The 17,263-nt window shown below is 32.8% G+C and overlaps 1 protein-coding gene across 1 annotated transcript in view; it reads left to right on the top strand.

Annotated features, from left to right (window-relative positions):
* Positions 1 to 17,263, top strand: part of LOC100379008 (uncharacterized) — a 103,367-nt gene that overhangs the window by 30,706 nt on the left and 55,398 nt on the right. The window contains exons 17-24 of the mRNA XM_085506544.1: positions 4,938 to 5,051; positions 6,312 to 6,438; positions 7,058 to 7,568; positions 8,672 to 8,813; positions 13,689 to 13,789; positions 14,265 to 14,539; positions 15,058 to 15,254; positions 16,415 to 16,567. Coding sequence (XP_085362670.1) covers positions 4,938 to 5,051; positions 6,312 to 6,438; positions 7,058 to 7,568; positions 8,672 to 8,813; positions 13,689 to 13,789; positions 14,265 to 14,539; positions 15,058 to 15,254; positions 16,415 to 16,567 — 1,620 coding nt within the window. The remainder of the gene's footprint in view (positions 1 to 4,937; positions 5,052 to 6,311; positions 6,439 to 7,057; positions 7,569 to 8,671; positions 8,814 to 13,688; positions 13,790 to 14,264; positions 14,540 to 15,057; positions 15,255 to 16,414; positions 16,568 to 17,263) is intronic.

Here is a 17,263-nt window from a genome sequence, read left to right on the forward strand (position 1 = left end):
ATGAAAGTCTCTGTGTAAACAACCAAAATGTAATTTTCACTGATGCTATATTTGGCTCTCACAAAGACGAATCAGTTAACAGACTGAATTTACCAAATCTGATTAATATTCAGCGTAGGTTTAAGCATTCTGGCTATCACTGTACAGCGTAGTGTGACAACATCTGATCGAATGACTACAATTGCATTCAGGTGACTCACCTCTGATGGCATTTAATTAGAGATCACCTTACAAATTCTGTAATGCAAGTTATGACTTGTTGTTGATTCAACAAGACCTGAACATGATTTGTAAATTATCTAATTAGTCAGATGTAGTTAGAGGGGATGTACTTACAAGACTGATTATTTTAACTTTTGCCAGGGCACCGCCCTATGATTTACAATAAAGGAGTGCATCACCTGCCTACCTACCTACCAGGGTATAGTGTGATAGATATTTGGTGAACTACATGATTGTAATACAATGTTCTGTGAACTAGTGACGTAGTGTAATTCAATTCTCTGTACCATTTATATTGCACTACTTATATTGGCAAATTTTGCTTTAGCCCACACTTGATGCTCAATACTTAAGTTTGTTTTAGTTCAAATGTGAAGTGAAAATCAATGCTATTCAGCAATTCGATATTGACGCTATTTTTAAATGAGTGACCCAAACTAAAAGTGTCTAGACATAAAAAACACTGGCTCAAAAGCAGTGTTCTCACTAGTGAACTTGATCTGGATTCAGAAATAGTTAATATTCTATGTTTATGGAAGGATTATTGCCACTGTGTTCATGTACTGATTCTTAAATCACATCCTCATTCATGAATGTGCTGAAGTATCAAATCCCTGATGGTGACATTACCAGAGAAAAAGTAGGATGAATATTTTCATAAACATAGCATCCTTTTGTAAAATTGTCAAATGCTATTCCTAAAAATGAATAAAATTCAGTTGTCTTTTTATGGAAAATCATTGTGAAATCACCTAATTACATGTATTATTGCAAAACAAAACAAAAATTCAGCTTAGGCTCTATAATTTCTTGAATGACAACTACAGTGGTATTATCACATGGTTTTCTAGACTTTTGTAAAATACTGTATTTTTGCTTGGAATTGATTTTCGCTATTTTCGCTGGAGGAATGATTCAGTGAAAATAAAAACCAGCGAATGTACCTCTTTCCTATATTTTACATTCAACTTGTCAAAAATCAGTGAAAATAAATTCAATACAAAACACCCAAAAAGTCTTTTCAACAAAAATTAATTCCAGCTAAAATAAAGTATGTTACAGTTTCTGGTGCTAGATGTTCTACATACCAGTAATTTCAATCACCATATTTGCTTGGTGTTGGTTTTGGTACCACTAAATCCATTTTGACACACAATTAGCATGCATCCAGTTAAATCTGGGCTTTCTAAACAGACTGTGATACAAAAAAGTGGGCACATACTGACTAGGCTGAGGATCAAACCCATGCTGATTCGGGTCAAGTTTGCTAGTTATATAACAAGGCTTAGTTAGAAAGACAAGGCAATGCAGCTGAGCTCAGCTCATATTGAACTGTGTTGAGCTGAATTGATTTCCTCTGTACATAGAATATTTCTGTCATGTAACCATGGCCAATAAAAATTACTAAGAAAACATCCGTTTCTAATTGAGTTGCTGTTTTAAACAAACTCCAGACTATAGAGGCAACCTTTGGCATTATGTTGAACTGACATAAGGATGGTATAGGTTTTTTTTTATGAGTACTGAGGTCAACTTGTTTACTGTCGAGACCTGTTTATTTCCATTTATCTCAACTGGACCATATGTGCCCTGGCATGTGAATACCATCAGCACACTCCTAAATATTTTGAGACATATATAGTTGAGTCACCTGTATGGTGAATTCTCACTGATTGTACATGAGGCGATATTTTCAAGACTCCTCCCCCTTATCCTTTAGCTTACTGTCTCCAACCAAAGACTATAGAGAAGATCTATAGTCTTTGCTCCAACTCACTCTATCTTTTTTGATTCCCAACTTTGTTTAGTTTGCATTTGGATCATTCTGTTCATGAAGATCAATGCTACTACAATGAAGATCAATGCAGTACTAAAGGTTCATAGATCAAAAAATGAATTAATATAATCAATACACAGACATGCTATCAGTTTTTGCTAATATATTTTTGTATAAGATAAAATTAATTTTCAGGCTTATTTCAAGTTATCAAATAGGTATTTTTGAAAACTGAAGGGAGTGGTTGTTGCAATGCCTTGTATTCCTTCTAGGTTCTATACAATGTATACAACACATGTGAAAAAAACATTGTTTGTACACAAAGAAAAATTGAATATGAACACTGCACCACCACTACCATGCATGAATGCACCATTCCTATGCTTAATATATGTTTAATTATGTGTGACATGTGTAATATAAATATATAATATTTATAACATCTTGGTATAAATACAGTTTTTTTGTTCCAAAAATATCTAGTATAGTAAAGTTGTTATTAAAAGCATACAGCAAATGTGCCTCCTTGACTTTTGCTGAAATTTATACTGTGTTTTGTCATAATAAATTATTAATTGGATCACAGTATGTGACATGATTAATTAATTTAGAGTATTTCACTCTCAGGAAATCCAAGATGATCATCCTAGTGAAGAAACTTTTTATATTGTTATTGATTCCTGGAATTCCAAACTATTTCTCAGTAGTGTTTGTTCCGGTTCTACCTCTACAGTATTTGGTATATTAGTTTTACATATGCTAACATAAACAATGTGTGTATCTGTTTGAAAAATGAAGTTTTGATGATCCAGTAGACATTAAATACAACATACGATTTCTGTGCACTTCTAAAAAATATGTTATTTCATATACTGCTGAAATAAAAAATCATCACAACTTCAAGTTTCATTATATTTATAGATCATTTTTTCTAAATGCCAGGTTTTGATAATACTTCAGATCTGAAATATCGGTATATAATTTGTTCACCCCAGGTATGGTTATAGGCAATAAATAGAATTGCCTTTGTAAAAATTTGATTGAAATAAAAAACAGTGCTCAGTCTGTAGCCAAAGATTGTAGTCTATTTTGTTGTTGATTATTTATAGGTAGTTTGTAATTTATCTGTTAATTTTCAATGAAAATTAGACAGGATTGTGAAGATTTTGCTTGTCAAATGAAATGTTGTACCTGTCTTAAATGTGGAGTGTCTGTCAAAAATGACAAGCAGACAAGTTGCAGATTAAAAGACTGATTGCAGGTACATGTGTGTTTGTGTCTTATTTGTGGGATAACAAAATTTAATGTGATATCAGTTCAGTTTTGTGAGAGAAGAAAGAGAAGTTATAAAGTTCTTCGATGATCTCATTATATCACAATGGGTTATCAGCTAGTGTCATCACTGCAGGACATTTGTTGTCAGGCATACATGCTGTTTGCTAAAATTATAGAAAGATGTAAACAGATGTATAGTGCTGTGACCTGTACACTTGTGTAAACACTGTTTTTGTGGGTAAAACTGAAGAAAGCTGTCTAAAAGGATGTATGAATTTTCATAGCTGTATTCACTTACTTGATGAGACTACATTAACCCCCTAATACTGGTTCTCATTGTCAGGCATCTACCATAAGTCTTCACATTTTTGTTTAAAATCAGAACTCACCACGCATGATTTAATAAGCACAGTATCATGGTTACTGGTATAAATGTAAACATTGAGTGTTGTAAAATGTAATTTATTTGTTTTCTACAAATTTCATCAAAGTGATAACAAAAACAGCAATTTAATCAATAAATAAAATTGTTGATCAGTTCTGTCTTCCAATTATCTTACACAGCTGGTAATAACTGTTGTTGCCCACATGTTTTATCCATGTGAGTTTTTGTATAAAGGTTTTAAACATCTGGTAATTGGTTGAAACTTAAGAAAAGAATTATTTAGATAGTTTACTTGAAGCCATCACCATACTTTGAAATTTTATTCTATTCTATTCTATTCAACTTGCCTGTCTGCTTACAGTAGCAATGTGCTTTGCAGCTAGTGGTTGTGAGTTCTGTATGTATGTATGTATGTATGTATGTATGTATGTATGTATGTATGTATGTATGTATGTATGTATGTATGTATGTGTGCATGTTTTATGTTCATAATATCTGTACTTAGGGTACATTTTATTATATTTTAGAAACAAAATTGCAGCTATGGAATGATCAATTAAACAAATTATTCTTTCTTGCTACTGTGCCTGGCACATCATTGAGTTTGTATGTCATTTTTACCTTTTTAATTTTTAAAGAACAGAAAATGCAAAATGAGTACTTGAACTACGTTTGGAAGAATACTAAAGACATTATATATATATAACATCTTTATTGTCATATACTGTGGAATACTTTATTTTTGCTGGAATTAATTTTTGCTGAAAAGGCTTTTTGGGCGTTCTGTATGGAATTTATTTTCACTCATTTTTGATGAGTTGAGTGTGAAATATTGGAAAAAAAGTATATTCGCTTGATTTTATTTTCACGATATCATCTCTTCCGCGAAAATAACGAAAATAAATTCCAAGCGAAAATAAAGTATTCTACATTATTACATTAACAAAACCTTTGGGAATTGAAAGAAAAGCTTCCCAAATTTACTATGTGTGTGTGTGTGTGTGTGGGGGGGGGGTATTGTTGCCAGTATATTCATACTTGTACATCTGCTGTTTTGCAGCTTCAGTGTTAAGTTTATCAACACAGCACTAATATAAACAGTTGAACTCTAGTTTGCACACTGCCTGGTACCAGAGAGTCAATATTACATGAAGAAAACCACCCACAGTGCCAGCACTGGTATTTGACCATGGTCTAAATTGTTTCACCTCCTCCTACTTTACAATTTCATTTTATGATCCATACTTAATTTTCACATCTTTGTATTTTGTATTGTAGAAAAACACTCATCCATCAATAGTTTCCGGTGATAAAGTAAGAGAAGCCATTGGCAGAGAATTGAATGACCTTAATTCACAGCTAGCTAAGTCTAGGAGTCTTCTTACATCTCTGGTAAGTTGTACAGAAATTTCTTTCTATGCCATTCTGTCTATGTAATATCCTGCATAAAATGCCTACTCCCATATATCTCTCACAGGGCAAACTGAAGGCAGTCTCTTGTAAGCCCATTGAAAAGTTATTACAATTTGTCTGGTATGGTAAAGTGATCACAGGATACAAATCTGTAAATGAGTTGAAAGAATTAATCAGTGTTTCTTTTATTTGAAGCTTTCCTAGTCCACTTTTGATTATTTGAACTTCATAATAAATACACCTGAATATTCTATTTCAACACCTTTGCTATTTGTCTCAAATATATAAACACATTGAAAATTATGTTTGGATTTATCCAGAAATTCCACACCTTTAATCTTTTTAAGTGCAGTTCCATCTGTTGGGAAAACACTAAATGTAATTCACTTTATTTGATGTTTATTGTGTTTGTTATTATCTTCCACATAATTAAAAATAAGCTAATATTGATACGATTAAAATAGTAAAATCAGAATTCAATGAATCTGCACATTTACATTTAAAAAGTTAAAAACACTTTTTATAACTAAAATCTTACATAAGTCTACATATAGGCAAAATACAAATCCTATATCATTTTAATGCATATTCCTGTTACATTAACACAGTAGAAAAGTCTTAGTAGAAAATACTGGCAGCGTTTACAATTACTAGAAAAGGTATTTTTTGTGAGTCTGCACTTAAGTGTATTTCATTAAACACAGCCTAGAGTGTCAGGTGGATTTGTGTGCTTACCTTTCCATTGTAATTGAAACCATCATTAGGCAGAATGACTTGATTGCCTTGGGGCACAAAGTACATGTACAGGAAATACCAGGGGTAGTAATACTTCACTGCATATGAGAATTGTATGTGTACATTGTGTGTAGGCAATCTATTTTTTTCAGAAACTTTTACGTATTGGAAACTTAACTATTCTGAAAATTTGTCAACAAGTGTATAATCCTGTACTGCCTGACTATTTGCGTTACTGTATGTGTTCAGTCATGTGATTCTATTACCATCACAAACTTATTGCTCCACCTAATGTAATATGTAAACAAATGAAATAATTTGGATGTGCCACAAATTTCAAGTCAGGTTTGTCTGAATGCAAATACTGCTTTTTGCCGAATGCTAAATTCTTTTCTTTTCATTTTGTTTCTGTGCCTGATATGCAATGTATTTCTATTTGCAAGCTCCACTTTTCATTTCGGCTTGCAGCATATTAACTTTTAAATTGTCTCATCAATCTTACAGAATGCTGATGATGGCATTTTAAAAAGTATAGAAGTGTCTTCACTAGAGAAAATAAAGAATGAACTGAAATCAGAATATCATATCCCATCTTCCATCAACTATGCAAAATATTCTACTTCATTACTAGGTAAGCTACATACTGTATAGGACTGAATTATCCTCTGGGTTTTATTTTCACTTAATTATTTCACTGACAGCTAAATGGGCTAAATTAAACCCAGCAAGTATATTGTATTGTGTTGTAACAAACTTGTCTCGTGAATATCCCTGCGCCTTCTACAGCATCTGCATTTATGAATGTGTCTAATGTTTGAGGACCTGTACATAACATGTTTCTCTGTATTTACGTGCAAATGAATTTATGGGGTATCTGTCTATAAATTTCTGGGGTTTTTAATGTGTCAGAATATTTTTAACATTTCCACTCTCTGGTAGTTTAGCTTATAAAAGAAACAACAACAGTATATGGTTATTAGTATTTCACCATATCTGATTATTCAACCTCTTCATATGATGCAGTGTTTCACCAAAGATGTGCAATTGAGAATTTGAATTGTGAATAGCGACTTGTATTCCATGATATATGCCTGTATTCACTGTCAATATCTGTCAAGTCACACAACTTGAAGCTTGTTCTGATTAATACTTTGGTTATTTGAGATTGCAGCTTTAGAAACTCCAATATGTGTCAAGTACAATATGCTGCTAATAAAAATAGTTTCATTTCCATTCTTTTCTTCTTTCAGATGCACTCACTTTGGATGACATATCTAAACCGAGGGATACGCCAAGAAATAATTTATTGGATCTAGCCTCATCTCTCTCATCAACAAATGCATTGGTACCTCCTCCACCTTCCAAATCTAACAGGCTATTTCTAACTGTGACTAGTGACAGATTGAACAAATCCTGTCCTAATCTAGGTGAAAGAGACTCACTCAATGTATCAACAGCATCAACACAAACTGAAACATCTGATTCATTGAGTGTATCACAGATTAGTGACCTTGTATCAAGTGAACAAGACACATCATACTTTTCAGATTTTCAAACCAGCATTGACACTCATCCAGAGTCTCCAAAAATTCAGGTTCCTAGTGTCTTTGATGACAGTGATAATTCTTCTTATCATACTCTCCCACGGACTGATAATTCAATTGCTGGTGTGGAAGCATCTAGCAGTCTGTCTACAGAGGAGTATCCATCACTTGTGACATCATCTATACCAATTGAAGGTTATTCATCTGATGGTCAACAGTAAGTTTAATTTAATTCTTATTGTATACAATACTTAGATAATCAATTAACTATTTATTTTACCTAAAACAGTAACATAGCAACCAGAGAACTAAACAAAATCATCAGGTGATATGAAATCTGGAATACTAACCTACGATTGGCAGTCCATGCATTCTTCTTTTTGACCTGGTGATCAAGTAATTTCAAATAAATTTGTAAATATTGACAGCAGGGGATTTTTAAATACCAAAACAAATTGTCCAGAGTTAAATGTATAGACATTAAGGCTTTGGGAGCCAATGGTTATTTGCTTTTAAACATAATAGCATAATACAAAAGTCAATATGTCACACAGCAGACAGCTTGATCTTGTGGAGTGGTTTTATCATAGATTTGTAAATCTCTCAGTATTGCTGGGTTCGAATCACAGACTGCAGATGATTTACAACAGGTACAGATCACTGTGTGGCCAAACCCATGTTTGGTAGGTTTTAACATCAAAAGGAGATCAACCTGTATTCTTGTTGAGTTTATAACTTCCTACTAGCTACTTGGTTTGACCTGGTTGATGCAAGGGTATTACCACTTTTTGCACTACCATTAATGATAGGAAGATGGTCATGCGCCCATGTTATGTCATTTCAAACATGGAATATAGATTTTTTGGCATAATGCGAAAGATTTAAATTGTTTACAACTTGTGCATAGAATTATTATTGTCATTCAATATCCACAACTATCACTTTCTAAAAAAAAGTTATGCACAACCTCAAATTTAGTTCAAGCAATTCTGACAAATCACACAGGAATACAATTGTATGTGAACATCTTTATTTCATTATTACTTAGAAAAATGAAACTAATAAGTATGTAATATAGAAATTCTAGCATGTTTCTGAAATTGAAAAACTGAAAGAACAGTGCAATTTTGAATGTCCTGAAGCCATGAACAAATCAAATTTTGTAAATGTCTGCATTAAAATAGCTAGTATTGAAAAAAAAAATAACAACACTGATTTTGAAAGCATAAATCCTGTGATAGATGTACAACTGGGTAAACCATCTAGAAAATATGTTTTCATGTGATGCGATAACTTATTGTAATATTCTATTATTTTCAGAACTTGCGAATTATCCAGCATGTCAATCAGACATCCACCATTATCATCTACCAGAGTATCATCAATAAATAAAGACAATCCAACTACATTGACCAATGGTAGTAAAACCAAACCAAAACCAAAGTTACCACAATGGCAACAGGTATGGTCAATTGCTCCATATTGTACTCATTCTAGTGATGCAACATGGAAATGCTTTTAGTCCTAGTTCATTGCAGACAGCTGTTTATAGTGTTGCAGGAATTCATGGGTGTGGTGTAGTTTAGTTCTCTGGATGCTCCTGACAAGTGACTGCTTCTAACGTCTATCTATTTTTTTAGCATATTGTGCATGCCTTTTTTGTATGAATATGATTTATGTGAAAAACCAGCAACAATTCAAAGAAAACGAACAGATTAAAAAGTATTTTAGGGAAAATGGTTCAGTGTATGTTACTGCTTTAAAGCGAAGGGGTTTCACTTGTGCACATGTGGGGAATTGTTTAAGCGGCAATAACAATGTACGATTAAATCGCAAAGGCTCATGGGTAGTTGCTTGTTTGTAAACAACAACATGGTATGGCCATCTGCTCAGTTGATGTTCGATGTTCAAGGGAAGTATTTTATATTTATTATTTTTCATCGTTTTATATCTGATTCAGTTTGTTTTACATATTTTATTTGTAATGTTTATAATACTACTTTTTTATATTTTCATTCATTCATAATTTTAATTTTGGTTTTTAATTTAAATTTGTTATGTGTTTGAGTTCTCACTATCACTATTCTAATAACCAACTTTATTGGAACTTATATTTGCTCTATTAGAAGCGCATCTTCAATAGAAGTGCATATGAATTAAAAATCACATTTGTTGTATACTGAAGAATTTAAATATTACTTATAAATTTTTTTTACCATAGAAACACACTTGCTACTAACAGAGCAAATACGATATATTGTATTTAGAGTAAGCCCACTATAGTGCGAATATTGTCAATTGTACAGTACATATTACTATTACTTATTCCGGGTATAAAATTGTATGATTGAAAATAAGTCAATAAAAAAGTTATTCTTTCCAAGTTTATTTCATCATTTTTGGGTTTTTCTAATAAACCACTGGCCTGGACAGAGCATTGTTTGACCTCTGCAATAAATTCACTGCCACTATGTATTCATCAGTACTTTGGTTGCACTGTCCTGTCATGCATTCTTTGTGGTGTCCTCGATAACCTCATATCCTGTGTCTAGCATTCATGTCTTGTTTATACAATTTTAGCCATTCATATGTTGCTTTTTCAAGGAAAATTATCATGTTTTGATGTTAGAAAATCTGCCAAATTATTACTCAGTAATAAATGTAATTTAATGTAGATTAAAAAAAAATAATAGTGCTTGATACTTTATTATCACCTTATTGGCAAAAAAATAAATTCTCAACACCTGTTATCACTTCTTATATACCTTGGAGTCCATATATCTCCTTTACTGTACCTGTCAGTTGTTTTGGTGGATAGTTATGTCTATTTTTGTCAGTCATTTGTTTTATGTTTTTGGTCTTGTAAATTACAGTATGTGACTATTTTCAACGGTCCATGTTTGGGTATGTTTTTTCCAATTCTCACCCAATCTTTTTGTGAAAAAAGAATTTAAAGTCTTGCCAGTAAAAGTTGTTGAGATTTTGTATTCTTGTCAATGAAACGTTGAGAATTTTAAATCTTGATTACCAAACTGAATATATATAACAATTCTCACTGTCATTTTCTCGCTCAAGTCTCACACTATTTACAGTTCAAGTTGATGAGCAATCCTAGCAGCGAAAAGCTGTTTTACAAAGATCCATGATTATAATTATTGTACAGTAAAATGTATGATACAAAATATATATATATATATATATAATAAAATATATATAATAAATTATTTGAAAGTTCATATTAAAATTGGCCAATATTTTGGAAAATATACTGAAAACAAGGCTTTTTAAAACCGGCAAGGGTGTGAGAGAAGACCTTTGGTCAGGTGAAACCCAAAAGTCACCACGGGTACTTGCAACTGTACAAAAGGATTGAACATTCCTAACATATTTAAATTTTGAAACTAGCTGAAATATAGCTCTACATTGGAACCTTGGATGTGTTGTGTTGTCTACTAACATTCTTCCAATGAAAGGTAGAAAGCATATATACCAATAGTGACTTGTTATTAAGGAGATACTGGAGTTGCATGTGTTGTGTTGTCTACTAACATTCTTCCAATGAAAGGTAGAAAGCATATATACCAATAGTGACTTGTTATTAAGGAGATACTGGAGTTGCATGTGTTGTGTTGTCTACTAACATTCTTCCAATGAAAGGTAGAAAGCATATATACCAATAGTGACTTGTTATTAAGGAGATACTGGAGTTGCATGTGTTGTGTTGTCTACTAACATTCTTCCAATGAAAGGTAGAAAGCATATATACCAATAGTGACTTGTTATTAAGGAGATACTGGAGTTGCATGTGTTGTGTTGTCTACTAACATTCTTCCAATGAAAGGTAGAAAGCATATATACCAATAGTGACTTGTTATTAAGGAGATACTGGAGTTGCATGTGTTGTGTTGTCTACTAACATTCTTCCAATGAAAGGTAGAAAGCATATATACCAATAGTGACTTGTTATTAAGGAGATACTGGAGTTGCATGTGTTGTGTTGTCTACTAACATTCTTCCAATGAAAGGTAGAAAGCATATATACCAATAGTGACTTGTTATTAAGGAGATACTGGAGTTGCATGTGTTGTGTTGTCTACTAACATTCTTCCAATGAAAGGTAGAAAGCATATATACCAATAGTGACTTGTTATTAAGGAGATACTGGAGTTGCATGTGTTGTGTTGTCTACTAACATTCTTCCAATGAAAGGTAGAAAGCATATATACCAATAGTGACTTGTTATTAAGGAGATACTGGAGTTGCATGTGTTGTGTTGTCTACTAACATTCTTCCAATGAAAGGTAGAAAGCATATATACCAATAGTGACTTGTTATTAAGGAGATACTGGAGTTGCATGTGTTGTGTTGTCTACTAACATTCTTCCAATGAAAGGTAGAAAGCATATATACCAATAGTGACTTGTTATTAAGGAGATACTGGAGTTGCATGTGTTGTGTTGTCTACTAACATTCTTCCAATGAAAGGTAGAAAGCATATATACCAATAGTGACTTGTTATTAAGGAGATACTGGAGTTGCATGTGTTGTGTTGTCTACTAACATTCTTCCAATGAAAGGTAGAAAGCATATATACCAATAGTGACTTGTTATTAAGGAGATACTGGAGTTGCATGTGTTGTGTTGTCTACTAACATTCTTCCAATGAAAGGTAGAAAGCATATATACCAATAGTGACTTGTTATTAAGGAGATACTGGAGTTGCATGTGGGCATGTATCAAAGTAGTTCAGGTGTTGCTACCCAATTGCCAATGTCATGTCATTATTATTCAGTTAATTTAACTAAATTTCCTTGCTTACAACATTATAACATGCTAGTACATGTCTGTTGTATGATATTTTCCATACTTGTGCATGTAGCCCCTCTTGTATCAATATTTGCCTGACTGCTCCATAAACCTTCACCTATATACAAATAGTACGTAAGTTGATTTTCTGCAGCTATTTCTAAACATTTTTGTGATACTAACCCTCTATGACACATGCCCACATCATTGTCCTTCTCACTCATTTTCTTATTACCAGGGCTTGAACTCCTTAAAATAATTAAAAGATAATTTCCAAAAGATGGTCAACTAGTTGTTGTTAATGCAATTGTATAAAAGTTGGCCTTGAAACAGGGTGCTCTCTCAGCTCTAAAGTTCAAGCCCAAACTTCTAAATATAGGAAAAATGATGATCTCCATGTATTTGATATTTATAGGTTATTTTCTAAAATTTTTAAGATATTTTTTCCAATTATAAAAACGAAAATTGATCCAATTGTCAAAGATTCTAGAGAATACAAGGACAGGAAACTGCATCTTTTCTTTGATGTACGATCTCTTCAGATTCAAGTGTGATTTTGAATGTTAAAATATTCAAATGCAAATTAAATCTCAAACATACAAAATCCCCCAAAAATTAGTAATCATATTTTTTGATTGATTTTAAAACAAGATTCTACCTATGTAACACATTATGGGTAGATGAACATGAACTACCAAGTCGGTTTTGAACAAATTTTAGATTTGTTTTCAAAAAGTTGTTACAAAATGACTGGTGGAAGTCAACAGGACATTCTTTTTTGAGACTTGATGCCAATTTACAAACAAAACAATGTCACTGAATATGAATAGTAATACTAAAATTAGTCAAAATGTTTTCAAAAACAGGACATAAACTACTGGAAAAAGTGTCATATGGTGGTTGTGGGCTGGTTGCATGCACCCTGAGATGTTGCATACTACATCATTCTATTCCATTTGGTGGTTGCAGCGTTTGCCTGTCCCTGTATCCTCTAGTACCTTCGGGTAAATAATGTGCAAATACAAATGTTAGTTCATAAGTGACATTTGATTCACAATCTCGCCAAATGGCAACATCATATTTCAAATGAATAAAGAATTGGTTTGTTTACTTGTAACATTGTGAGGTATATAACTCGTCACCTGGCAGCTTGGACAAATACAGCCATTTATACAGGGAAACATTCTCGTGTCTGTTCAATATAAGTACAGGCACATTATGAAGGTGTTGTGGATTTTCTTGCTACTTGGTGTATTTCTATCTTTAGCTCTTTGGGAAATCTGTTCTATGTGTATGATGATGGTACACTTGATCTCTACATGTACTTCTACTTGCCAGTCACCATGCCAACTGAAAATAAAGAATGCTGGCATATATTCCTGGCTTCAAATATTCACATCTCTTCTCGTAAAACAAGTTATGCATTCACCAAGTTACTACATGTATTCGGTGGTTGTGCTACAATTTGACATATTAGAATTGTGTTTCTATATCCAATCATATTGTACAATCAACTCTTCTTTATTTACAGGAGCTGTTAGACAAACGTAGAGCTGCTAAGAACAAAGAAATGGATGATAAATCTGTGGACTTCTCTAAGAATGAGAATAAAACAAAGGACAACAATCAAAGGTAAATCTAATTTTATATACTGTTCTTGATTTTTTCTGAAACACATAAAAACAATTTGTCAAACTTACGGTATGTTAAACGGGTGTTTTACACACGCCCTCCTGCTAATCAAGGATGTATTTTCATAATTGTTGATGAGGTGAGGATTTAAATATTAGGCAGTGGAAATAAGCGAGAGTACATCTGGACTACCAAAGGCAGTGTTTTTTGTACTGATTTTAGATATTTTGACAAGTTTCAACAGGTTGCCAGATACAGCTTCATGAAAGTTGTATTTAAGCAATAAATCTGTTTTTAAAGATATACAACAACAGGCAGATTATTTTTCATTCCAAAATATTATTTAGCAGTACACTTTTGGTTTGCCTGAACCATTAAGCATGTGTCTTTAAACACAATTTTGTATACTGTTTTTTTCTTCAGAGAATATCTCTGTTTATGAGTAAAAATATCTATATTTAAAATTATTATGTAGGCTAACGCAAGATAATGTTGATGAAAACGAACATAAACGTCTAACATCCACCCCAAAAATAAAAACACAAGACACACCATCACTAACAACAGTTGGTTCTGATGGCCAAGTAATTGATCTGGTTAACGGTGAACTAGATGAGATTGAGTTGACAGAAGCTGATAAGAAATTCAATGAACAGTTACTGCAAGAGGCCAGGAAAGTATCCCAGAAGTTCCAAAATAGAAGAGGAAGAAGTGAGAGAAATATTCCACTCATTACTTCTGAAACTGTAGGTAAGATGTTGTTTTGCGTTATTGTTAAAACTTAAGTCACAAGTCACATTTTGAAAACCACGTTTAAGGCTATTAACTGAGTGTATGTAAAATTCATGAAAATCACTGGTTCCCATTTGCTCACCACATCAAGGAAAATTTATGAAATTTTATAAACTAGTTCACAGTTTGTGTACATATACTATGAAGTTGTTACAGGATACAACAAAGTACATGTAGACTGTACAGTGAGTATCACACACAACTTCAGAGATCAATGCAACTGCTACCTCTCATACATTGCGGTTAATATGGTAATAGTATTATACATATTACCGACCTGATTGCTTGGTGTATAAAGTTTTTAAACTTGTTTGTATAATCGTTCCATATTTGTTATTCACATTTAAGAATAATTACTTAGAATGCAGATACCCCATGCCATACCACAAAATTATTTGGCCTTACATGTGGATACATCATTGATACATTGAGTTAATATTCTCTTCAAAATCTTCATTTAATTTTGTATTCAACAGCACGAAGTAAAACTCCATCACCAACTAGACTTACACCTTCTTTAGGCGAAATACCTCGCGCAAAATCCTTTGAGAGTCTGGACACAAAACAGGAAGTCGTCAAAGGAGATCTGAAACCTTTGAATTGGAATATTCCATCCAAAGATAATGGGCACTGCAAAGAAGATGAACAGACCGTGACAGTATCAGTGAAAAACGTACGTTTATTTTATCCAGTGTTTTATTCTACTATTATCTTGGAAATCTACACAAGATTTCACTCTAGCAAAAGATCTTTCCTTATTCTACAATGTGATTAGTGAGTTCAGGCTGAATTGAAAATAAACTTTTATTATTTTCATACTTTCTTTAAGGTCAAAGAAAATATTTACAGATATCTGTAAATAAATCAATTAATTTGCGAATTAATAGCATACTAATGGAAATTACTTTTTTCCCATGTCCACATTAAATCTATTTTTACAGATAATGTAACATTAGCCACAATATGATCCAGCATCAGCAGGTTCAGCACAAATTTCATGCACATGGCAAACACAAATCTGCCAAAAAATAAAGCTGTGACATCCAAGAGTTAGCCAAGATGGACATTGAAAAAAAACTCCTGTATCTCCAAAAAAATATAATGTAATACAAGTTCACTTTCGTCTGTGTGTTTTTGATTTTTGCTAAAACTTGGCAGGAAGGTCATGCATATTCACTCTAGTTAGGGGGAAATCTAAAAACAAATTTCGCCTACCGTTGCCATGGCAGCATCCAAAAACTTGGACTGTACAAAAGAAATTATGACACAGGGTCACGCAGTTATCCAATCAAATATGTGAATTCATGAATCAATTCATACATGCCACCCATATATGGAGATGGCGATAAACTTTGGACATTTTAGAATCATGTCACCTAAGGCATAAAAATCGCACGGGCAGGAATTGCGTAAAAAGCTTTTTACAAGCATTTTGGATTATTATATTTTATATGTATATAATATTATGTATAATGATAAGGTTATCACAAAAATAAATATGTACTCTGTCAATGCGGTAACACATCAGCCTCTGTTTAAACATTGGTTGATATAATCGCTGTACTGCCTTTGTTCGTAATTAGCAATATTCTCTCAATAACCTCATAAGAATATTTACATTATTTAAAAATATTGGGAGTTTCCAATGTGGTTATATTTTTCTATTGTAGTCAATGGGAATTTTCATGCTTAAGTAAGTTGTTCAGTATCAGTACATGTCAAATTTGCTTTGGCTCAATCTCTCGTATAAATAGTATATATACCGGTACTTACAAACGGAACTGTAGTGATAATTTATAGAGTATAACTTACAGGAGTACAACTTACTTTCAGGAGCCTGAGAATCTGCCTGTTGCAACGCAGGAACCTTCTGACATTGACATAAAATCTGATATTTTGAAAGCATTATCACCAAATGAAAAAAATGATGATACTGCGGTCAAGTTGGTAGCTAAACCACATCAACCACTGTCCAAGCTTCTAGAGGTTAGTACCATACATTTTGCATTGTTTACACATGATATTTGTAGAGGTAGTTTTAGAAGGAAATAGACCACAAGTGGCAGATCATAGTTCCCAACTTTCTTTACTGGAAATATTTCTGTTCTGCTGAACACACTTGATTTTTTAGATCGCTGCTGGATTGTTATCCTTGTCAGACATAGTTTGGACTGAGGACGCCCATCTGTGTGTGCATCTGGCATCTTTTCTCTGCATCGTGGATCAATTTTTTTCAAAATTGATATAATTAAAGACAAATCATAATCGTAGACATAATGCACATAATGTTTTTGTTGTCATTGACTTTTGAGTGACTTGTAGCCATTTTAAAGTCTACCTTCTCCCTCCAAAAAAAGAACATAAAAATAGATGTTTGAACTTTTCATCAACAATCTCTCAGGCATGCCTGGACCGATTTCATTCACACTTGACATGCACATCACACATGATAAGTAAGTTTTGCATAAATCAAGCTAATTTTAACAGTTATACAATACAATAAAACGTATTCAATTTTATATAGTTCTTTATGTTATCTAAGGTCGTGTATTTCTTTTTCAAAGACCCCGACTGTGACATTTATGTCTTGTTTTAAAATAAAAATAGAATAAACATATCGATGCTCCAGTGTGCCTTGTATCTCCTTATCTTCAGATCCCCAAATATAGGTCATGTAATCTG

The sequence above is a fragment of the Saccoglossus kowalevskii genome, chromosome 12, assembly GCF_978046115.1.
Source record: "Saccoglossus kowalevskii chromosome 12, keSacKowa6.1, whole genome shotgun sequence".
In the NCBI taxonomy this organism is placed as follows: Eukaryota; Metazoa; Hemichordata; class Enteropneusta; family Harrimaniidae; genus Saccoglossus; species Saccoglossus kowalevskii.